This window comes from Bombyx mandarina, chromosome 01, assembly GCF_030267445.1.
Source record: "Bombyx mandarina strain Sakado chromosome 01, ASM3026744v2".
NCBI lineage: Eukaryota > Metazoa > Arthropoda > Insecta > Lepidoptera > Bombycidae > Bombyx > Bombyx mandarina.
Window position 1 is genome coordinate 3271785 of NC_143208.1, and position 26317 is coordinate 3298101.

The window sequence follows — 26317 nt, forward strand, 5'->3', positions numbered from 1 at the left end:
TTTACATACTAATTTATATAAAGATATACCTACTGGAGGTAGGACCTCTTGTGAGTCCGCACGGGTAGGTACCACCACCCTGCCTATTTCTGCCCTGAAGCAGTAATGCGTTTCGGTTTGAAGGGTGGGGCAGCCGTTGTAATTATAGTTGAGACCTTAGAACTTATATCTCAAGATGGGTGGCGCATTTACGTTGTAGAAGTCTATGGGCTCCAGTAACCTCTTAAAACCAGGTGAGATGTGAGCTCGTCCACATGGGTGGAGACTGATATACTTTTTTTTTTGCTTAGATGGCTAAGCAAAAAAAAAAGTATATCAGTCTCTGGTTTCCATAGTACAGGGAATCCTATTTTGAGGTGATTTTCCCTCAGTTATTATTATTTATGATTGGAAGCTTGATGAAACGAAAAAGCGACACTAAAAATAAGCATGTAGGACTTAGCTATAGAAAGAGAGCACTGTATGTTTTTCAACATTCCACGTTCAACGCCCCCTTAATATTATTTTCTTCTGTGTTAAAGGCAAATACCCTCGGTGGGCGATTCTCAAATATCATTTTTAATAAAATACTTTATTGTGTAGGCGGGTAGGGCAGTTAGCGGTCCCCGGGTGATAGTTAGAAATGTTAGACATTACAATGTAAATTTCGAGACCTACCTCAAGATGTCAGGTCTATGTATCGTACGATTACAGTTTTTCGAATTGAATACAACTGTAAATTTTAATTATAACTTAAAGTAGTATTATTTTAGATTATATAGTATTAGATTATATATTTAGATTAGATTTGAATGTATTATATTAAAAATGTAGGCGAACGTTTTCATTCCATATTGATTTAAAAAAAAAAAGCGTGGGCTACATGGTATATATAAATATTTTATGAACAGATATGAGTAGAAGGCTTATTTTGATAATATCCTGAAAAGTATCCCACGCTTTTTTTTACAATAAAATCATTTTTTCTTACACTATTTTTAATTCAAATTAATTAAAATTTATTTTCTATTTTTTTTGTTTGATTTTCTATAAAACCGTATTTTGTTAGTTTTTTATTATTTATTGAAATACAGAGTTACTTGCAGTTAGCTACGTTATTTCATTATGCTGGTCTAGGTAATGCAAAATACAACCTTTTTCCTCATTATCTTAGTGTACTGTGATGATTGTTAACATCAAATCAAAATAAAATTGTTTTTCTGTCCGGTCAGATTAAATATTAAAAGAAATAAATACCTACACGCATCGCCATTAACAATACTGTTGAGTTAAGTACAACGTCTCTGTCTAGTCCATTATAGTATTAGCGACACGATCGTGCGTATACACGTTTTAATAAAACGACAATCCATAACCTGTGGAGGTCGCGGTAACTTGCGGCCCGCGATAGAAACTCTCTCCGTATACAAACAGCCTAGCGCCCGACGCCTGTCTTCCAAGATTAAGCGATTACCTAGGCGAGCGTGCAATAAATTATACTAGTTGTAACAACACGCCCGCCTCTGGGATAAAGAGCGGCTCTTATCCGGATACGTCCGCGTATTTTCCTTTCGCCCCTGAGGTTACGGCGAGTATTTTTTTTTTATTGCTCAGATGGGTGGACGAGCTCACAGCCCACCTGGTGTTAAGTGGTTACTGAAGCCCATAGACATCTACAACGTAAATGCGCCACCCATCTTGAGATATAAGTTCTAACGTCTCAACTATAGTTACGACGGCTGCTTCTAACCGAAACGCATTACTGCTTCACGGCAAAAATAGGCGGGGTGGTGGTACCTACCCGCGCGGACTCACAAGTGGTCCTACCACCAGTTATTACGCAAATTATAATTCTGCGGGTTTGATTTGAGTATTTTTCATTTGAACAGCCATTGGTCAACATTGTATTTGTTGATTGGTTTACATATCGATTTATTTGTATTACATCATATTAATACTTTTTGCATGTAAAGCGTTACGGACAGTCACTGTCGCGTTTCTATTTATTTAAATATATTAGTCAGTGTCATACAGAGAAAGTGCTACACAAAACAGACGTATTTCATTATATATATATTAGTCTACTGCACAAATTTGGAATGCACGACTGCTTTGCAGCAGAAATGCGCTAGATGCGGTGATCTGTAACAAAATTCCACAATGGTGTTTCGTGATACCGGAAGTAGTCCGTGAATGCGGTTTTGATATGTACATATTTATTTAGAAATCTTCGTAGCTGCCACGGGTTTTGAATTTTGTCTTGTTTCTTGATAGGCTGCGATCGTTTAGAATAAGGTTGATTAATAGTAAATACATACTAGAGGTCCCGCAGTAGACGAAATTCGACTATAATTAATTGGAATTGTAAGTTTGTACACTATTGTGATTGTATTTTATACTTCTATAATCACAAATTTCGCCAAGACTACACTATAAAAAATATTAACAAAGACTAACAATATTTAATCTCAATTTGACAACAGACGTCAAGAACAAAAGTTTGACAATAAATAGTATGCATGCGTGTGTGCGTCAAATACATGGTATGTAGTGTGTGTAATGTTTTCTTTATTGATTTAATGTATCTTTTATGCATTATTTAAAAAAAAAATTAGCATTGTGCACTTCTTCTCTATATTCTCTATAAGTGTGGAAAATTTCATACTCCTAGGTCCGCGCAATTTTCGTAAAAAGGGATACAAAGTTTTTGCTTCACGTATTAATATATAGATTCCTGTAGTGACTTAATGCAAAGACATTAAGGTGGAAAGTACAATTAATTTTGACTGATCAAGTGAAAAACTTTATCAAACTTGATGAGTGCGTGCGCTAAGCCTTAGTTCGCGAATTATGGAGAACAACTGTCAAGAATCTATATATTAATACGTGAAGCAAAAAATTTATATCCCTTTTTACGAAAATTGCGCGGACGGAGGAGTATGAAATTTTCCACACTTATAGAGAATATAGAGAAGAAGTGCACAGAGCTTATATTTTTTTTAAATAATGCATAAAAGATACATTAAATCAATAAAGAAAACATTACTCACACTACATACCATGTATTTAACGCACACAAGCATGCATACAATTTATTGTCAAACTTTTGTTCTTGACGTTTGTGGTCAAATCGAGAAAAGATTAAATATTTTCTTTACAAATATTTTTTTAATAGTGTAGCCTTGGCGAAATTTGTGATTATAGAAGTATAAAATACAATAATAATAGTGTACAAATTAATTACAATAAGCTTACAATTCCTATTAATTATAGTCGAATTTCGACTACTACGGGACCTCTAGTAAACAACAATTACACATGACCACGACTACTCTGCCAAGAGTAACCGACTATGATGATGATGATGAAGACAGTTAATTTAAAAGGAAAACAATACTCATTAACGTTATACCGGAAAATTCGCTATAAATTTTGTGTTGGCTCGTTCCAAAATTACGTAACGAACGAAATGCGTCCCACACGTGCATGCGCGTATTCGATAGAGCAAACGGATAAACAGAACACGTTGTGTATAGGAATGCTTCGTGTGTAGGTGGTAATGATTTTTATGGGGACAATTCTAGATCGTAGATTAGTACGATTTAGGTACGAACGCTTTGGTACTCTGTGTACTTCTGTTTTGGGCGCAGTGGAATTTTCGTGTTTCGAACGATTAAGAGACGCGTTCGTTTGAAACATTCCTCTAATAATGTTTATCTATAAATTATAATGTTTTCACACTCGGTCCTTGACTGTGTTCGTAAGTTATTTTTTTGAAGCTACTTTATTGGTTTTATGGGATTTTACGTTTGAATTTTATTAGGTTTTGTATTTTTCATTAAGGTTCAGCAGACGACTGCTAAATCTTTGTTTACAATTTTTAGTATTGAAGCCACTAAAACCTCAATTAATCTTGTGGGTCGACAAACAAGAGTTTATTTTTTAAATTTTTATTTTAAAAATTATTTCTTCATTTATATCGGCTAGGGAATCAGTACAAACAATTTCCCAGCACCCAGACTCGGTAATATCAGATCGTGCGGGGTTATTCTGGTGTCAGCGCCGTACGTGAACGCTCGAGATAGTGTCGCTAGGGACGTGCGACCGCTTGACGTTTCGATGACAGCCCGTGTTCCGGCAGATGTCGCTAGATTTGATGTATTTATTGCGTACACGTCTTTGTTAGATCTAGATTTATGATAGATACATGTTTTCAAGACTTTAGTTTTTGAAAATCGTACCTATTCATCATTTAATTCATAATGAAAATGACTGACAATTTAAATGTACAAAAGATTTATTTATACTTCTAATATAAAGTAGTGAACTATTTAAAAACTTGAGATATGATATAAACTAGTTACATAAATTAATTTTACTATTAATAGTAATCCAGTTTGATTGGCATTGAATTTGAAGATTTTAAATTAATAATTTAATTTTCGAGGATCAAATATGAAATGGTAATTTTTTTAATTTAAAATGTTCTCCGTTTATGCCAACGTATGTATTTAAATAAATAGACGATATATCAAACAAATATATTTAGAAAGTATCATTAAATATGCAGGCATTAAAGATATTATATGGGGTTTTTAAGAAAACACCCGTATCTGTTTGAAAAATAATAACCATTTACTGAACAAAGATCCAGGTCTTGGTCGTAAAAAGTATTGGCAGCCAGGCCTAATTGGTGAGATGCCTGATGCATTTGTACTACGTACTACGTACAGATTACGCCTAAGTACAAATTCTAAGACAGGCATGGATTGATCTAAATAGATACGTACACAACACGTGTTCATGAACTATTTCTACGACGGTGGAATAAAAATAAAAGTCGTCTAATCAAAATTCAACCAGATTTTATTATTTACAGTAGTGATTATGAAAATTTACATAATCACTACTGGTTTGACGTAAAAAAAATCAATCGACAAATTGAAATCAAACATCGATGTTTTTGGAACGCTTTTAAAAATAATCTTATGTTATTTTGTAGATTTTAAAATACATTTTAAGATCCTCTTAGCACATTAGCATAATGCCCAAGTAATTTTGAAAATTTTCAAACTCTTCTCAATCGTGCTGAACAATAAAAATGAACCACCCTGCCTTTTTCTGCCGTGAAGCAGTAATGCGTTTCGGTTTGAAGGGTGGGGCAGCCGTTGTAACTATACTTGAGACCTTAGAACTTATATCTCAAGGTGGGTGGCGCATTTACGTTGTAGATGTCTATGGGCTCCAGTAACCACTTAACACCAGGTGGGCTGTGAGCTCGTCCACCCATCTAAGCAATAAAAAAAAAGCATACGTGTTTAGAATTATGTTGATAATTAAAATGTTCGTTAATAATAATAATTCGTTCGACTAGATCCAGAGGTGTAGATAATAGAGGCACTTGCTCCGAATTGAGCCTTTAAGCTTCTCAGTGAATAATTGCTTCATTGCCCTTGTAACGTCACTCAGTTGAATATAATATAATTGTGTCCGAGTCCAGGCTGCAGTTTCCTGGAATCCGCAAATGAATATTGTTTCAGAGCAACAATTTCATGCGAAATTAACAATTATTGGAATCCGTATTGTGATTTACAACTAGTTTCATCCAGTTGTTTAATGTATTCTTGCTTTTTCTATACAGTAAATAGGCTTCAATATTAACATTTTCTTTACTATTATCAAATAGTTTTTTTTTTTAATTCAAATATCCGCAAGTATTAATACCGTAGATAATACGAAATATCAAAACGAAGTTAGCTCCCGTCTCTGCCCTCTGATATCTCATTTATAACAATTATAACGAAACCGGTTCGAGCTCGGCGTTTCCCTAAAACATTCGAACACGTTGACAATAAATTACTTACTAAAGGACTGACAAAAAAAAAAACCTCTTCCTAGTTCAATAACGGGAGCGAAGTAAATTATATGTCGTAATGAAGTCGTCGCATCTGCGTCGGTCTCCATGCCCGCACCTTTACTTTCGGGGTACCGTGTACAAATAGTACGAACACAAAAATAAATGCGTGTATTTTAAAACTTCTAACGCACATCTCGCTTTTTCGCATTAAAAGTGTACAATTTCCGAAAAAATATTCGAAATTGATTTAATATGCGTAAATATTTCCAGTATTTTTCTCATAAATACTTTCAAAAGAGCGTAGTTATCTACCGTGTTTTGACTACTAGTAACAAAATTAATAAATCATTTCAACTTACTTTAAAAGACAGTTAATGTAACTGAATAAAAAAAAAGATTTATATTAAAAATATTACATGTTAAACCTTTAAAACACTCTCCTGTAAAATTAGTAAGTTTTGAGATTATACAGTTTTAATGCGAGAAGACGATACTTTGATCACTTCTGTTCTTAAGTTTGGTATTTGGTGGTTAGATTAATTAAAAAAAACGCTAATGCTAGCTAGATATTCTATTATTATTTTATTTCAATTCACTTTAATATGTTTTAGCTTACAAATTACTACGAGACGTATCTTTAGTTCTTTGACGCATCCAATTCAATATAAGTAACCATTAAAATCGCCTTAAGGAACTCCCGAAATAAAACTAACAGAACCAACCTATTTCCCTTTTGTTTTAAAGCATTGTTTTTTTACACACAGTGTTCGGTTTCGTTGCGATACCGCCATAAATTACCTATGGTCGCATCTACGGTGCGTGATTTATTTCCCGCCAAAATATGTGCCCACTTTTTTCGTTGTCCGATGTTTTGAGTAGCGTTCGACGATCGTGCCGATAGGGTGGCACTGCGTTCAGTCTCCGACGGTAGTTGGTTTTCGAAAAGTTCCTTACGTTATTTTCTTCTTCTTTTTTTTTTTCATTTTTTGTTTTAATCGAAACCAAAAAGGACGGTGACATTTTTTCCGTTCTCTTTTTAAATCGATAAGCGTTGTCACGAATGCTTTGAGAATAAGGACTTTTTTTTTTGTATCAATATGACTTTATTTTCGAAGTGTTTTGTTATTCATTTCCATTTCGATGTTGGTGTTACTTTTATTCTTTTTATTGTTATACTTTACTGACTTATTTTCGATAGTATTTCGATTGTAAATGTAAATAAGTCTAAAAAATTAAATTACTACCGGTGCTGTTATGAAATGATTGACAGACGTGGTATTAAACATCTGGAAAGGCAGAATTTTTCGCTAGGATTTCCCAGTAGGTCGCGATTCCCATTTGATCGTAGATTCAACGAAGCACTGCTCTTGCTAGAGCATGTGTTGGCAAGTTCTCTCAGGTTGAGGCCCGTGAACTCGCCTCCCAGTTAGGGTGAACCCAGAATATCCCCTTAAGGCTACTGGCAGATAGATAGGCAGAACTGAAATCAAACACATATTTGTTTCCATTGTTATTGCATTCATGTTTCACGTACAACAACCAAACTGTGTTCTCGTATGTTGTGAATATCGGAGACACACGTACGTTATAAGAATAAGCTCACACGGACCGTGAGGGCCGATTAGGATTAACAAAGAAACTGACCTCAGCTTCGAACCGATCTCGGTACAGTCGCCGAGGTCACTAACCACCAAAAACAATCGTGTTTAATTATAACTGGTGAGTTTTTCAAGAATACTGTAATGTGTTTGGACTGATAAATGAGTTAATGGCGTCTGATAAATAGTAATATAGGCGAAATCTTGTACATAATCAGCGGATTGTTTTATTTTTAGCACACATAATCGCAGCCGCAGAGGCAGTCAGATTCAGCAAAAATCAACCTTACGGTGGCGTAACGAAAGGCTATTATTTCCAACATCACCTCATTAACTACATACAATATCCGCCCTTATATTTAAAAGTGTTCTAAGATTGAGTAAAATTTTATAAGACGCGTTTACACCACGCGTCAATTAAGCGAGAACTTTTGGTTTTAAACAGAACTTCTTAAAACTATTTCTTCACTGAAAAGTTGTAATTATTTTAGAATACAGTATGCTAAATCAATCAACTTACAAAATATTTTATCTAATTATCTAACTAAATCTAACTTAATTATGAGAACAAATATTGCAGGTACGGTGCGGTGTACTATTAAAATTTTATTTATAGAACAAAATTGACAGAATTTTACCATAAAACGCTACTACGTTAATATTAAAATGAATGTACAATTTAGTAATGTATTAACATAAATTATATAGGGTTTTAATTTATTTCATTTATCGGGACTCTTTCCTTAATTAAAATTTGTGTTAAAATGTTTACTTAATCAATGTTTTGAATAGCAAAACAAAATAAAAAATACAACGGAATAGACGACGAAAATGATGATTGAGTTGAGCTACATTTTTACATAATAAATGTATATCGACGCTTGAAAGGCAAACGTGACTAAGCGACAATACGTGAAATTTACAGTAGACTAATTTAAAGTTGAAATACCTGAAAACGAAATTTATTTTAACGAATCCAGCTGTAGTAGAATCTAGCTAGTAGCTGTAGGATTGAAATGATTTTAATAGACCTAGAAATATTTTTTTTTTGCGCATCGAATATGGTTATTGCCTATCATTAATGTACAAAGCAGCTATTGTCGCTTTGTCACTTTTGCCTTTCAAGCGTCGATATGTAGATTTTAGTGCATGGAACGCGCTTTTCAAACGCTCCATGTAAAGTAACAATATTCAAATCTCGTGTAAGTCGATAAGAAAGCTATTACCGTATGTTTGCAATAAATGTATTATAAAATTAAATACAGGATTTTTGTGGAAAATCGTTCGAATAACTAAGCTATTAATGCTAATATCGAACAATATACAATTATACGCTCTATTGGACTGTGAAATGGAAAATGGCATATTAAATCGATGTTTTTTATTTATTTTATTACACATAAATTCGTTACTGCTACGAGCAGATAACAGAAGAATATATATAGACATCTTATTATTGTGAGTTTTTGTTTATATATGGATGACGTTTTCTGATTCGCTCTATAAGATGAAGCTTTTGATGGTGATGTAGGTACACAAAATCACCTTCCTGGTAATATGTGGTTACCAGTGCCCATTTTATCCTAGTGATCATTATGGAAACGTGAAAGCCTAACTAAAAGCACGAGACCAGACTCTAAATCTCGACAGTACAATTATTCCCGTACACAAATCGACTTATCGACAAATTTCGAGGAATGAATAAATTATATATACCTAGTCAGGTCATAAATTCTGTCACATGTTTAATGTAAAATAATTGAAACAAGTTTATTCATTATGTAACCATTCATATACCAAAATTAACTTAACAAAACATAGATTGTTATGACACTAAAGTTTATTCAAAATGACCTCCGTGATTTTGAATACAGGCTTCAATCTGCGCGGCCAGTCGTCTATCGCAGCACGAACGAGGTCCATGTCAATATCGGCGGCTGCCTTAATCAAGGATGTCTTGAGTGACTCCAAATTGGGATGAGGCTTTGAGCACGCCTTTTCCTCCAAGTGTTGCCATATCTTGTAATCTAACGGATTCAAATCTGGACTGGAGGAGGGCCAGTCTTCGTGCCGGATGAAGTCGATTTCACGCGCCGCCAGCCAGTCTTGTGTGCTCTTCGCTCTATGAGCTGGCGCCGAATCTTGTTGGAATACCCAGTGCCTGTTATTGAACATGGTATGAGAAACAGGTTCCACAAGGTTCGTCAGGACTGTATTTTGATACACAACTGCATTCGTTTTTACACCTTTCTCACAAAAATGTACCTCTGTTAAGCCCCAATAAGAAACTCCCAACCATACCATGAGCGAGGATGAAAAATGACCTCGTTGGACACGCGGAATACGGTTGCTCGCTTCTTTACTACTGTGTGCGTACACCTTATCATTTTGTTTGTTGTAGCTCTCCTCTACGGTAAAATTTTTTTCAACCGAAAAAAGAATTTCCCGATATTTTTTTCCCGCGTACCGCTTCAACAAAGCGCGGCATCTCTTCAGTCTCAGGGCCATTAGACGAGCATTCAAACGATGTCCTGTTTTTCTTTGATATGCCCGAAGCTCTAAGTCTTCATTTAACACCCTTTTCACCGTGGTTCTGCTTAACCCCATCTGAAGGGCCAACAGTTTCTGCTTATGTTTGGGATTTCTTTGAATTCGCGCCTTCACAGCTTTTATCACTGCTGGAGTCCTAAATGACCGAGGGCGGCCACTTCTTGACCTGTCGTCTACACTAGAGTCTTCATTGTATCGTTTGATGGTACGATAAACGAATCTTTTGGTTATATTCAAATTTTTCAGTATGTTAAAAATTTGAATTGGCGCGTAACCGCAACGATGCAACGCAATAGTTATAAGTTAGTTAGTTGCAAACTAGTTATAACTAGTCAGGTCATAAGTATTGTCACACAGTAAAAACTTTTCTTTTAGAATGCTGGCCACAAAAAAGTTTATTGAATTCGAATCTCGAATTGTTCATGAAAATAAAAATGTATACTTTTAGAATTTTACTCATTTTTAAATATGGAGTGGACGCTTAAAGAAGACCGTGTTGCAGTTATTGCGTTGCATCGTTGCGGTTACGCGCCAATTCAAATTTTTAACATACTGAAAAATTTTAATATAAAATTTTGACGGTGAAAAGGGTGTTAAATGAAGACTTAGGGCTTCGGGCATATCGAAGAAAAACAGGACATCGTTTGAATGCTCGTCTAATGGCCCTGAGATTGAAGAGATGCCGCGCTTTGTTGAAGCGGTATGCGGGAAAAAAATATCGGGAAATTCTTTTTTCGGATGAAAAAATTTTTACCGTAGAAGAAAGCTACAACAAACAAAATGATAAAGTGTACGCATACAGTAGTGAAGAAGCGAGCAACCGTATTCCGCGTGTCCAACGAGGTCATTTTCCATCCTCGCTCATGGTATGGTTGGGAGTTTCTTATTGGGGCTTAACAGAGGTACATTTTTGTGAGAAAGGTGTAAAAACGAATGCAGTTGTGTATCAAAATACAGTCCTGACGAACCTTGTGGAATCTGTTTCTCATACCATGTTCAATAACAGGCACTGGGTATTCCAACAAGATTCGGCGCCAGCTCATAGAGCGAAGAGCACACAAGACTGGCTGGCGGCGCGTGAAATCGACTTCATCCGGCACGAAGACTGGCCCTCCTCCAGTCCAGATTTGAATCCGTTAGATTACAAGATATGGCAACACTTGGAGGAAAAGGCGTGCTCAAAGCCTCATCCCAATTTGGAGTCACTCAAGACATCCTTGATTAAGGCAGCCGCCGATATTGACATGGACCTCGTTCGTGCTGCGATAGACGACTGGCCGCGCAGATTGAAGGCCTGTATTTAAAATCGCGGAGGTCATTTTGAATAAACTTTAGTGTCATAAGAATCTATGTTTTGTTAAGTTCAATTTGGTATATGCATGGTTACATAATGAATAAACTTCTTTGAATTATTTTACATTAAACATGTGACAGAATTTATGACCTGACTAGGTATATAGAAACAAAATCTCATGGATATTTTAGACGATTACGTTGCCGAATATTGTTAATATAAAAATGTTAATTTTGAGATAACTAATTATAGAATGAAAAGACATCTACATCTTATGCCATTTATATATTTAATATTATAATTATAATTGACGGTAGGCAGCGGCTTGGCTCTGCCCCTGGCATTGATGAAGTCCATGGGCGACGGTAACCACTCACCATCAGGTGGGCCGTATGCCCGTTTGCCTAGAAGGGCAATAAAAAAAACAAATTAAAAAAAAACAAATCTGTACTAATATTATTATACTGAAGAGTTTGTTTGTTTGAACGCGCTAATCTCAGGAACTACTGGTTCGATTTGAAAATTTATTTCAGTGTTAGATAGCACATTTATTGTGAAAGGCTATCACAGTAAGGCCAATACAAGTGGATCCACCAATAAAGAATGTTTCGAAAATAGGGGTTTAAATAGTTCCTTAAAATTCTATAATTCAAAGTAACTATTCCACGTGATCGGAGTCGCGGGCAAAACCTAGTTAATCATAAATTAGAACGTGTATTTCGCAACGTGTCTTCTAAGCAGAAGCCGTGAAAAAGAACCAGCAACAATATCGTGTCGTATAAATCGAAAAAAAAAAATAAGTCTTTAAATTATTCACGAAACTGATACGTAGGAAAAATAAGTAAAAAATGAATTTATAAAATTTTTATTTAATTGTAAGAGTTATCTTAATGTTTTGACATAAACAATTCCGACAGGTTTCCTTGTTTTTTTTTATTTTTTTTCTTAACATTACCACGGCTCGTTAACTTTATTCGCATAATTGTTTTTTCCGGTACACAAAATGTAAATAATATGTACTTACTATTTTTCGACAGGCCTTTTTGATATGCTTTTTTTAGCTTAACCTGTATCATTTGTTTACTTAACGGAATCTTTAAAGCTCATTTACACCAACTTCAAGACGTCCTATTAATTTGAAAGCTTGCACACGTGTCACATAGGGCCAATAAAATAACAGTACTTATCACTACCATTATTTGGGTCTAATATTGGGAATAGGCTCAATAGTATTAAAAAAAGATTTTTGGTGCGATGTTTAATTTTATTTATCTTTTGCAGAGGAATATCCATCGAATTTCCGAAATACTTTTTTTTTATTGCTTAGATGGATGGACGAGCTCACAGCCCACCTGGTGTTAAGTGGTTACTGGAGAGCCCATAGACATCTACAACGTAAATGCGCCACCCACCTTGAGATATATGAGATATAAGTTCTGTACTCAAGTATAGTTACAACGGCTGCCCTACCCTTCAAACCGAAACGCATTACTGCTTCACGGCAGAAATAGGCAGGGTGGTGGTACCTACCCGCACGGACTCACAAGAGGTCCTATCAATACTAACCTAGTAACCACTGCTAACATCCTCTCCCATTGGACACACACATTTGATGTTTCTTGCAATTATACCTACATAGATTTACGAATTTAGGAAGTTAGGAATTCCACAATAAGGCCCGCTTATAAATATTTAGTATTTGAAAATGTAATTGTTTTATGATCGGTTATTAATGTAGTTTACGGGCAGCTGAATTGACAGTTCATTTGGTATCGCCACTCTTTTTGACTCTTTCTCGGTAAGATACAACTCACTGAGTTTCTCGTCGGATTTTCTCAGTGGGTCGCGATTCCGATCCGGTAGTAGATTCAGCAAAGCACTGCTCTGCTAGGGCTAATGTTAGAAATTCTCTCAGGTTGAGCCCGTGAGCTCACCTACCGGTCTGCGCGAAGTTGGAACAGTCTCTAGGCTACCAACGATTAGGTAGGGAAAAAAATCGTTTTCGGTAGAGAAACTCCGAATATTCGGCATATACAGAGGAGATTTTTTGAAAATAATTACTAGCGCGATAAAGATTTACGCAATTAGACCAATATGTTCCATACGCGAGCCCTAATCGGGGCCAGTAAAACACAGCCAACAGGAATCTCGTGAACTAAACGCAAGATATAAAAAAGAAGAAAAAAAAAAACTAAAAGTTCTCATTCTGAATTTCTTAATTCGATAGGAGTCGAAGCAATAAATAAGGTTTGGATATAAAGCCATTGGGCCGGGCTGCCACCGATACAGATGTCTCGGCTCAGATAGCGGCCCGTACAAAACGAGCCTACACGGATATCACATTAGCTGTACGACTGCTGACGCACGCCTACCTAAAGGATACTAACACTCAACAAAATATTATTATACATCTATATATTATAATACGTGAAGCAAAAACTTTGTATCGCTTTTTACGAAAATCGCGCTTACGGAGGAGTATGAAATTTTCCACACTTATAGAGAATATAGAGAAGAAGTGCACAATGCTAATATTTTTTTTTAAATAATGCATAAAAGATACATTAAATCAATAAAGAAAACATTACACAAACTACATACCATGTAATTGGCGCACACACACATGCATACTATTTATTGTCAAACTTTTGTTCTTGACGTCTGTTGTCAAATTGAGAATAGATTAAATATTGTTTGTCTTTGTTAATATTTTTTACTGTAGTCTTGGCGAAATTTGGGATTATAGAAATATAAAATACAATCATAATAGTGTTAAAAATTACAATTCCAATTAATTATAGTCGAATTTCGATTACTGCGGGATCACTAGTTCAATTAATTCACTATACAATATGTATTTATATATCGAGAACTACATCAAATCTTTATTGGTTTCAAAACTTTCAAACTATTCTTGATAGGTTTTTCGTTTTAAATCTATACTAATATTAAATTATAAAGCTGAAGAGTTTGTTTGTTTGAACGCGTTAATCTCAGGAACTACTGGTCCGATTTGAAAAATTCTTCGTGTTAGATAACCCATTTATTGAGGAAGGCTATTATAGGCTATATAACATCACGTTAAGACCAATACAAGCGGAGCACCAATAAAGAATGTTTCAAAATCGGGGTTATTTTTACCTTTTGGGAGCTTCCGCTGCGTGCAATGCAGAAACGGTTTCAAGTTTCGCTAAAATAATATATGACAGAATTGTTCCCCTTTAAAAGATCTAAAAAAAGTCTGCGACAGCATAAGTCTATATGTTAAGGTTGGCTCACTATAACGTTTCTTATGCTAAGCAAAGTTGTTCTAAAATAAAGCATTAACTATTTATTCCATGCAGACGAAGTAGCGGGCAAAAGCTAGTGAACTTATATGGATACTTCAAGGTCCACCCAGGATTAAGCGGTTACTGGATGGATTTTGCCTTTTAAAGTGCATCGGATGAGAGCGTGACGGCAGTGATAGATGGGATCAGAATAAGCAAGCTAACAGCTCTTAGTGCTAGTAATTCATATTCGTCATCATAAGTGTTCGGAAACCATTTTCACTATTTATTTAAGTATGTACTTTATAATGAATTCCTTTTTTTCTCTGCCCGAACAAAATAAAAGGTGATACGATGTGTGCGATTCTTGTAATTCATTCATTTATGTATTTACAAGTAATATGAAAATATTTATATTTCAAACGATTTGTAAAACTGATATTTTAGTTTTCACGGATTCAAGTTCAAAGAGATATTATTCGTCAGTTGAAACCTCAAGTCGTCTGCTTCTTTGCCAGTAACAAAATACATGGAATGAATCATTTCAGTTCTGATCTCTATTCAATGCGGCTTAAGGTTTTCAATATAAAGTTCATCGACGCAAAAAAAAAACTATTTTATTTTATTCACGAACAATCGGAATAAATTAAATAAACACATTTTGCTATTTTTTACGAACAAAAGTAGCAAATATAATTGTGATGACGTTGAGCAGGCGTTCTCATGCTTACGTTTGTCGGTCGAGAAATTTCGAATCGTGTTTTTTTTCTGTTTATTTTTTTATACCTTAAAAGCCCTGACAATTTTATCAATATACGCCACATATAAAATAATGTACATTACTGCGTTGTTGCTCATAAAAGTTTTGTTTGACCCATGGGGTGCCTTGAACTTAGTGACGTAACGTTAACGCTTTATCGATAAGTTATTCTTTGACAGTATACAACTTTTTTTTTTTGAGGAAATGATCCCACATTCTTCTAAACTATAGAAGAATCTCAATTCAACAAGGTACTACCTCACGCTATCGCTATCTACCACAATGAACCAAGAAAGAGCCTCAGTCGGTATTTCAAATATATAATGAGAAAACTTGTCTCATTTCTGTTTTAATATTATTTTGCGATCGACTTACTCAGTAACGTATGCTAATCATTGTAAATATTTAGTATAAATAAATAAATAAATAAATATAAATAAATATTTACTAACAATCACGCCACGTTAACTGGTCCCGTGATAAGTTCGTAAAGAACTTGTGTTACAGGTACCAGATAACGGAAATAAATGTAAGATTTTTATTATACACATACATATATTTAATATACATCCATAACCCTGGAAAAGACATTTATATTTATCATACAAATATCTTCCCTTGGCGGGATTCGAACCCGCAACCCCCTTGTGTAGTGACCATGTCACTTACCACTACACCAGACGGCCGTTAAAATAGTATAAAATTAGAGATTTTGATATTTTCGCTTGTGACCGTAATATTTTATATTAATGCGTGTTGAGAGGAAACGTTGAATGATGAATGAATATTCATAATAAACTATGTGAATAAAATTTAAATTTTAAATTAAAAGGGAAAAAGAAAAAAAAAGTAGCTGGTATTTTTTTTATTATATCATAGACCTACACGCGTATCCCATTCAGTATGTTAAGTTCATTTTTTATTTAATTATAAAAATAAGAAACGAGGCGCGTTAATATTAACAACAATAATAAAAGCAAAATAAAGGAGAAATTAATGACGATACCGAAAAAATAAATATTATGTACAAACTCTATATAACTTAAAGCATATATTTAGAAACGCGGAACAAATGCAACATCGAATAAAACAATTTTCAATTTAAGACAAACAAACTTCACTAAGTAATAAAACCGTTTTTTTTTATCTTCATTTTCTTTTATACTCCATCGTCATCTGAATGTCCGTTTGATATCTATCGACGCCGTATAACTTTACCATTTTAAGTAGTAATAACATTTGAAAAATGAGCGTCCGATCGTCTGCACCGGTCTCCCTGCGTCTGACTTAGTGCCACGGTAGCACCCCCCGTTGCTCCGGCATCCGATACGACACATGGGACCGACAAAAATTTTTATAGCATACAATTTTTTAATCGTACTTACCCGACGTGCTGACGTTTAGTTATTTTCCGTGCATCATCGTCCCCTTTCGCATTGTCACACTTTAAGTTCATAATAATACCGAACATAAAAACCGGACGCCGGACGAAGCGTTATCATTTACGAAATCACTTGGTTTTTTTGCCCACCTCAGAACATGAATGGTGCGTAGGATTTATGAGATCACAATGATCTTTTTATAACCGACCGGTGGTTTTTTTTTCAATGTTTTTTTTATTCAACTCCGAGCGTTATCTCCGTACATTTTATGTATCAATCTATTAATAATGTCTTCTTTTAGCGGACGCGACGTTTTGTGCCTTGATGTTATTTATCGATAAACTCGCGTTGCACCGGAACATCGGAACATCTCTAGACGAGTTTTGATGCTGCAAGTAATTTATACTGGCTCCGATCATTGTCAAGTGAAATGTTAATACATATTAAGAACAAACATTATGAATTCGAAAACAGTAAATTAATGTACGTAACTGGTTTACGATGGAAGCGGTCCGAGAATAATTATGATAATTTGCTTTTGTTGTTTTGGTTTTTTTTTTATAGCACTTTCGTACAACTAGTGGGAGCTTTGAATCTTGTAAACGTAGTCACATGGTTGTATTGTTTTCATTCTCAAGTTTACATTAAGTGAAAAAGGCCGCTAATTAAAATTTGCATTTAAATAATGTTTTTTTTTTGACAATTTTTATCATTTTTTGCATGCTGACCAGGCTTGTTAGGCGCAGGCCTGGAGGTCAACGGAATCGTAGTGTGAAATCCGCTGCTCCTTTGATATCACCGTCTCAAAATTTTTGTAATCTAAGTTTAAAGAGTTAGGTCTCTCGGCAAAGTGTTACAGTATGTGTGTGTGGGTGAGTGTGAGTGCTCTGAGGAATTGTTCGAGATGATACCGTCATCTCGTTTTTACCATCGCACCGCCCACCACCGGAGTAGAATTCATCCATACTTCCTGGAACCACTGCGGTCATCCACAGTGCGTTTCCAGAGGTCTTTTTTGCCACGTACCATCCGGCTATGGAATGAGCTCCCCTCTACGGTGTTTCCCGAGCGCTATGACATTTCCTTCTTCAAACGAGGCTTGTGGAGAGTATTAAACAGTAGGCAGCGGCTTGGCTCTGCCCCTGGCATTGCTGAAGTTCATGGGCGACGATAACCACTCACATGCTCGTATGCTCGTCTGCTTACAAGGGCAATAAAAAAAAGATCACCAGTAATTAAGCATTTTTATAAATTCTGTTTCTGTAAGCTGATTTATAAACTCTTACAGAAACCAGTGTTTGTATAGTGGTAATTTGCCTCAATGCCCGATGACTCAAGATTTACATTAATTTTTTTCTACATTACATTTTAACATTTGATATTAATACTTTTTTATGTCAGGCTGGAAAAAAAATGTCGTGTGTTTTTAATTGCTCCGTTCATTGCTGCTAAGCAAAGAAGAAAACTGAAGGAGCCAAAGGTACAAACTGGTCTTTAACTATTTATAATTATATAGACATTTATATATTATGTATATGTACCTTGAGGTGCGAGGACGGCATTCGAGTTGAAATGTCTATTATAACCGCTTTAAATCAGATTAGCCGTATGCCCATTACCCGTCAAGTATAACCAAAAAATAACCACATCCACTACTTAACAATATCATCACGTAAAATAATACCGTTGTAATAAGCTGCGATCGTCCAATTAATTTAATTTTTCACTTTAACCCAATAATACGAGTAATAAAAACTTGCAAAATTCGTTCGACTTAATAAAAACCGTAGGTACAATAATAACGATGGTTTTTTTTATTGTTAATTTTAAATAAGCAATAAAATTGAAAATACGAAAATAATTTTAAGTTCGTAAAACTAAATATTGGATGTAGAAATATATATTTTCGTTCATTTCACCACCGTGTTGTTATCGGTTCTGCGAGGCACGAACGCCCGCAGCTCTGTTACGATGTCCGCTATAACTTGACCTTCCCCGCGTCCCGGTATCATACAGCTTCGGGAGTTATTAGAGGCGTCACAGCATTGTTCTAAAAGTCTAGTTTATTTAGCTGATTCGTCTGAGGCGTTTGAATACATCACGGCGAACAAATAATGCTCCATCAAGACTTCAATAGTCGACGCGATCGCCGCTGAAATAGCTTTATTTTGTTGAATACAGAGGTGACAAAGGTTATTGGTCGAATAACTTAAAGCTTACAATATTAGTTACGTTAGTTCTATAAAAATATTAGTGTAGAGTCAGGGAGCACCGCGCATCCAAATTACATTTTATTGGTTTGCTGATCATAATTTGTAAACATTTGTGTTGTTTTGTTGACTAATAAATGTTTGTTCGTTTTGTCATATTAAAGCTTTTACAAAAAAAAAAACCAATTCCCTTTTCTAATCTTATATATAAAATTACTTGTCTGGACTGACTGAATCACAACTGGCAGAGCATAATCGTAAATTTGATTTTGCAAGCACCGAGGAATGATTTTTGGAAGTTTCAACCTCAAGGAGATAGAACAAGGGTGAAGCACTTGCGTCCATTAGGGTTTAGATTATGGGTATAGACTTCTATCGGCCTTTTTTCAAAAATTTACGCCTTAGAAGATTCGAGCAGTTGAAAGCGTATATGGGAATTTCGTCACGTTTGAACTGTTAAAGTACCGTGAACCATAGATAATACACATAAACTAGTTATAGATACAGAAAATCAAGCACTCAACAAAAATGTTTATGGGCGTCGGTCACTAGATGGCTTTGCTTCGATTAGTTTCTCATTGCTCCTGTAGATGGCAGTAACATATTACCTATCGTATATTTTATTTTTAATAATGTATTTTGTAAATTTTCTAAAACCACAAATTGATAAAATTTAATTAATTTGTCTATAACAAATAGAGACTCGTATGATTTTTTTATTTTCTGTTTCAGTTATACAATAAATAAATGCCTTAACTTTAACAATAAATAAGTTTAAGGGCATCCGTTACAAGATGTCACTAGTTTCCATAAATATTTGTCTTAAAGTATCGCGGTTTCAGGGCCCTGCCATGAACTTCAATTTAGATTTTAGGTAAAATACTATAAATACTACATAATAGTTAATTACGGTGATGCACTTTGAACCGGATATCCTGTTATTCCATTAAAAATTAACACGGCATGAGTCCACTAAAGCAGGTAAAATAACTCAAATACACGCATGCTTTTTACATACAAATTGTTAGAATTTCAACCGCAAACAATAATAATATTATAATAAAATGTTGTATTAATGGAATAATTGGAAACTTGTCTGTTTACATTACCTCTACATGTAAATTAGTAATAACAAAAAATTAGCTTTTTTGGTACCATGCGCGCACGGAATTTGACATCAAACTTAAGGCTAAAATGGAGACGGAGTGGCGAAATATAATAATTTTGAAATATATTATTAACATCAGTTTTTTTTTTGCTTAGATTGTTGGACGAGCTCACAGCCCACCTGGTGTTAAGTGGTTACTGGAGCCCATAGACATATGCGACGTAAATGCGCCACCCACCTTAAGATATAAGTTCTAAGGTCTCAGTATAGTTATAACGGCTGCCCCGCCCTTCAAACCGAAACGCATTACTGCTTCACGGCAGAAATAGGCAGGGTGGTGGTACCCACCCGCGCGGACTCACAAGAGGTCCTACCACCAGTAATAGATCCACCAGATCCTTTTTAGGTACCATTTTTAAGCTAATTGCACGCACGAGGTTTGACATATTCAAAAATAACATTGTTAAAGTTGTGTACTTTATGCAAATCGTGTATGTACCAGAAATACATTTCTTTAATATCGTAAAACACATAAAATCTTGGTACTTGATCTGTTGTTATAACGAATGCAATTTAGAAAAACAGAGAGGGTTGTCGCCATAAGCCCCTCACGTATACACTCGGTTGATAGCTAAAGTTCAAGCAAATCGCGACATTTAAAGTATGCTTCTAATTGGCAACGTGTAATTTCAAAATAACGAATACTTATCCGCATAATTGTCGTTGACTTAAAATCTTATGTTATTCAGAACGGTCTTACGGACAAAACGGACTATATCTCGTTTTCGATCTCCCAAGGTATCATTCGACTTAAACGGCTTCTTGAAAATTTGTTCATTTCGAAGGACATCACCACACGCGATGATGTTTGAACAGAAACCGACAATTACGTTTGGCAAAGAAAAATGTTAAAGACTGTTTTTATTTGAGAGTTTTTTTTCTGCATTGAGAGAGTGCAATTATAGATTCTGAGATTAAAGATTGGAAAAATATGAGACGAGCATATTTTAGAACTCTTTGGATCTGAATCTTTTATTTTTGTCTTTCTTTATCTTTTATCTTGAATTATCTTTAGTTTTAATAATTATTCATACAATAACAAGCACACAGTTTAATTGGTGAGTGCCATCTGTGTACATCTAGTTTTTATTTCTTCTCATTGATGGGCAGCCAAGCTACACCTGGCGGTACAAGAGATCCTGTAATTAGTGTCAAAAGTCCATTGAAGTCGTATAGTGAAATACATCTTGAGAATTATGATTTGTTCGTGTTTCAAAAAGGAAGCCTTTCTTTGTAGTATATACAGAATCATTAAAAGCAGCCAAATCACACTCCAACGTCATTATCTAGTTTGTTTTTTAAAAAAAAAAACCGCTTCGTAAATTCTTTTCTTCTTCAATGATTATAAATCGTGTCTCGGTATTTCTTGTCTTCTCCAAAGTATGCCACTGTCCCACCACTACCGTTAGAATTAGAGTCCTGGCTTTAGAATTAATTAGGTTCAGTAGCCCGTCGGTCTCTTCAAATCATTCTTCCCACAAGCAGATTAGTGTTACTAATTCCGCTTGCCGATTCGTGGTCTCAGTTAGCGAAAACGTCTGCCCCACTGCGGCTATTAGTTCCGGTATTCCTGTTTTACAGCACGCTTATTAATAAGGCCGCGTTACATTAAACATTCCGTAATGCGATCTAATCCCGAACTTCAACATCGAGATTTATTTCAAGCGATCATAATTAACGTTGATTGCATTTCGTACCAAAACACGCAGGATTTTACGCGAATCCGCCTCGGTGGCCATTAGGTGAGCCGGCCAACGGATCCTGTGTAATTACGGCCCGGCTAATTGTTCTGGCTCGGTTACAGTACGACAGAAACGAATGCGGTCACTCGAGCAAATTTTTTTTTTAAACATATTTTTATTTGTTATTACGTATTCGATCCCAGAATTAATGTCTCGGTGATTACGCTTAACCAAAACATTAGATGCAGGTTTAAGCGTAGGTTACGTTGGAAGAAAATTAATGCAAATAATAATGGAGCAATTGAAGAACGCTTTTTAGATTTATTTTCGGTCTGTTTGTTTGTCAGGGACATCTCCGAAACTAGGCACTTAATGTAGGAAACGATTTAGAAAATATTATGTGCTTTCTTTTACTAGAAACGGTTGTTGTAAAAAAGGTATCATCATTTAGAATTTTTGAGACATTTCTTTTTATACTTATTAGATAATAAAAAATTTAAAAAGTAATAATAGGGTTGTTATTGCGAATGTATGGTATAGGTACGTCGGTTATGTTTTTAAGCTCAAATCATTGAACCAATTTTAATGAAATTCAGTAGGAACATGATTTTCAAAATAATATAACATGGGAAATAATGTAGGCTACCATTATCTCATTTGATAAGCACGGACTCTAGTAATTTTTTTTTCTTGAAAACAATATTGCATTTAAATAACTAGATATTGTCGCACAACGATCTACTTAATTACATTTTTAGTCTCTTAACGAAACTTTAGGTCTGTACGATCTGTGTGCTCCTTCAAGGCGGGTTCAAATACATAACACCAAGTACTAAGTAGCTATGATTAAAATTAGAATTCCATTCTTTTAGAACTACGCTTAACACTAAACATTCATAATGGATCAAATGACCCATTTTGAACTTTAGCATTGAAAATGCACATATCATCTTATTACTTTTGCACATTTGACTTCATGGCATTTCCTTACCAATTAATGTACATGTCATTACACTCTTTTTATTTTTGAAGTTATACTTCTTTAGGCGCGTTATGAAAAATTGATGAGACTGAAATTTTACGATGCGCGCGCACCGTGACACAAAATTAACAGAATGAAGTTGCCCACTAAATCGCTCATTACAATACGACCGACGCGACGTAACTTGGCGAGTCTGAATATAGCCGTAGATGAACTTTCGTGCATGTACACTCGTAAAAAAAAGTGTTATTAGCATTCATTTTTTAGTAATATAAATGGCAAAATTATTATTTAATATAATTTATACAAAATATTAATTATTAATTAGTTAATATTAAAAAAAAAAAAAAATAATAATTAAGTATTACTTCTTACGCGCGTACATAAGTACACGCACCCTTTTTTATTTTGAGTAATACTTGTCGTATACCGTTATCTACCCGCTATGGGAGAAATAGGTACCAGTAGGTGTTGGTATGGTTAGTGTTAAATAAGAAAAAGTTAATTTTAATGCGAACGTTCGTCGTCTCCATGGAACCGAAATTCTCTCAGCGAATATGAATTTTGAAAACAGAATGTTTACGGAGTTCTCCGTTTATTGGTCGTTAAACGGCTCGAGTCGCGGCAGCCCGCCGTACCCGAAACGGATACGTCACGGCTACGTTCCGTAACGGAAACAATGACTTTACGACTAATACATTCGCAATACGGAAAAATACGCAGCTGGTTGGTTGGTTGGTGCGTTCTAGACGTTTCTTTTTTTTTGTTTGTTCACATATTATGTAAACTAAAGTGCTCGTTTTGAGGAACAATTTTCGTTATTGTTTTACTAATTACTTAAGTTAATCCTTACTTCTTACTAATCGAGCGACTTAACCCACAGACACAGCCCATCGAGTTTCTCGCCGGATCTTCTCAGTGGGTCGCGTTTCCGATCTACCACCGGTAGATTCTGCGAAGTACTGCTCTTGCTAGGGCCAGTGTTAGCAACACTCCGGCTTGAGCCCCGTGAGCTCACCTACACGTTAAGGCGAATCTGAAATAGCCTATCAAGGCTATCAGCATTGGTAGGAGAAAAAAAACCGCCCGGCTTTGCTCTTTGATTTGAATTTGATCTGATAGCTACGAAACTAATAGGCACATTCGCTAGGCCAATCTAAGGGTTTCCTGAAATTTTCATCGAAATCGTTCCGAAGTCTACAGGAAGCATACAAACAAACATACATCGACGTTTATATATAGTTAGATTACAATGATTTTAAGAATGATCACATATTATTATTATTATTATTACTGTTCTGAACATAATATGGCCGCGACCATGAGAAACAAACGTAATCCTTATTGTATTCATAAATAAATCATTGGAAAGTCGATCAACAGAATTTAGTAAAATACGTTATTAACAATTCGTTACATAAAAGTTTGGTATCCTACGTAAGCTCCACATAAAATTGTAAGTAAATACTAACTTATCTATTTATTTAGAATGAAGTTTAATTGAAGAAAATACAGTCACAATCACGAACAGAACAGAAAAGAAAATATTAGATTAAATATATTAGAATATTAACAGATATATTTTTCTGTACTAATAAATAAAAATTCACAATATGTAATTAAGCGTAGAATACATTTAGTAAAACACACATCGTCTTATCTTTATTGTGTTTCGCAGTCGTTTCAAATAATAATAACAATTAACTTAATTACTTGTGTACATGTTTTTTATTATCATCGAAAGAACATTGATATCGGTTTAATTGAATATTGAATTGTGAACAGGTTTTATATTAGGCATCTGAATAGTTACTGTTAATACTTTCAGCATTCAGTCGATTATATAGTTTTATAATTATAAAGAATTTTCCTTCTAGAATGCTACAGAAAGAGATTTATATTACTGATAGTTACACATTAGCAGCTACCAATCTACTCTAAGCTGAAGAGTTTGTTTGAACGCGCTAATCTAAGGAACCACTGGTCCGATTTGATTCTGACTGACACTGAATTCTTTCAGTGCTAGATATCCCATTTACTTAGGAAGGCTATATAACATCACGGTAATACCAATACAAGTGGAGCACCAATAAAGAATGTTTCAAAATAGGGGTTTAAATAACTCCTTAACATTCTATAATTTAAAAATATTTACACTTTCTACGTAAATGAAGTAAGGGGTAAAATTTAGAGTTATGCCTATTCCACGCGGACGGAGTCGCGGGCAAAAGCTAGTATCGATATAAAACTCAAACGGGGCGTTATAATTCATTTTATTTGAATTTAAACGTTCATTCTGTCACTATTTGGGTATTAATGCACGATATTTATGTTTGTCTTTTATTTTGGCCCCAAATGACATCGAATGGGACTTGACTTGGTTTATAATCATAAAATGTTTGTTTTGAAGTTTAAAAGATATAATGAAGTTGCGATTTTATTACAGCTTGATGGGTAAAGATATAAAAAGAACACAAAATATAGAAAATAGAATAAAAAAGAAAACTGTACATCGCGGTTGACTTTGTAGAATACCATTGATTTAATGTAAAAACGAAACTGCGCTATTCGACTTTGGCTTATAAGTCGTTGACTTACTGTGTGAAAAGGATGCTTAAGTTTATCGTTGCAAAATGCTAAAATAGATATTCATTGAATAAAAATATCGCATTTTATATTTCAGATATCGGATATTATCAATGAATGTCTCTACGAGGGCCCTCTTAGTGTGTTTTTTGTTCACGTTGTATGATTTATTTTGTTGTAGATAAAAAAATAAACGCGAATTGGCAAAGCGAATTCACTATTTATACATTTGAAAGCAATAACCAATTTATTTACATTCGATCACTGCTAATGCTTTTAAAATCACTCCTTAAAATGAAAGATATAAAGTAGCATTTACATTGTGCTATTTAATACAAAACGTAATAAAACGGAGAGCGCCGCTGGTGTACTCTGTCGTCCCGAACAGAATTGCTCAGCATTTAGCAGCGTGACTCTCTTGTTTGGTCATCAGATTTGAATCCCGATTATCTGGAGATGGGTTTCCGTGGCGGTGGTACCCTGGGCTCCACGTCCAGAACTAAGCGCATGCGTACGAGCTTCAAGCACCACCAACTGAGGACAATGAAGTCCTACTTCGCGATCAACCACAACCCTGACGCTAAAGATCTGAAGCAGCTCAGCCAAAAGACTGGACTGCCGAAACGTGTTCTGCAGGTAATGAAAACCCAATCTACCCTATATAATTGTAGAATAATTTTTTATTGCTGATTACACTTTTCATTAAACTATAAAATTGTACCATACGTTTTTTTCTTTTCACAATTCCTACTATCATTAATGATAATAATGCGATACTAATTGCAATTGTTTATTAATAAAGCAATAAAATGTAATTTCATTCATAACGAATACCTGAGAGTTATTTCATGTCTCAGCAAAGCATCAAGAAATTTATTGCAAACACAACTAGTTTTCTTTTATTACGATGAAATTGTTAATAATAAATATTAGCAAAACTATTAACGATGAATTTGGAGACGATAACAGGAAAAAACATTTTCCACAATTTTTTTATTAC

At 34.8% G+C, this 26317-nt stretch overlaps 1 protein-coding gene across 2 annotated transcripts in view; it reads left to right on the plus strand.

Moving 5' to 3' along the window:
* Window positions 1-26317, plus strand: part of Bmap-A (apterous A) — a 133935-nt gene that overhangs the window by 89945 nt on the left and 17673 nt on the right. Inside the window, exon 5 of one of the 2 annotated variants that reach the window (XM_028178274.2) lies at window positions 25751-25953. The exons of the other annotated variant lie outside the window; for it this stretch is intronic. Coding sequence (XP_028034075.1) covers window positions 25751-25953 — 203 coding nt within the window. The remainder of the gene's footprint in view (window positions 1-25750; window positions 25954-26317) is intronic. 2 annotated transcript variants of the gene reach the window in all.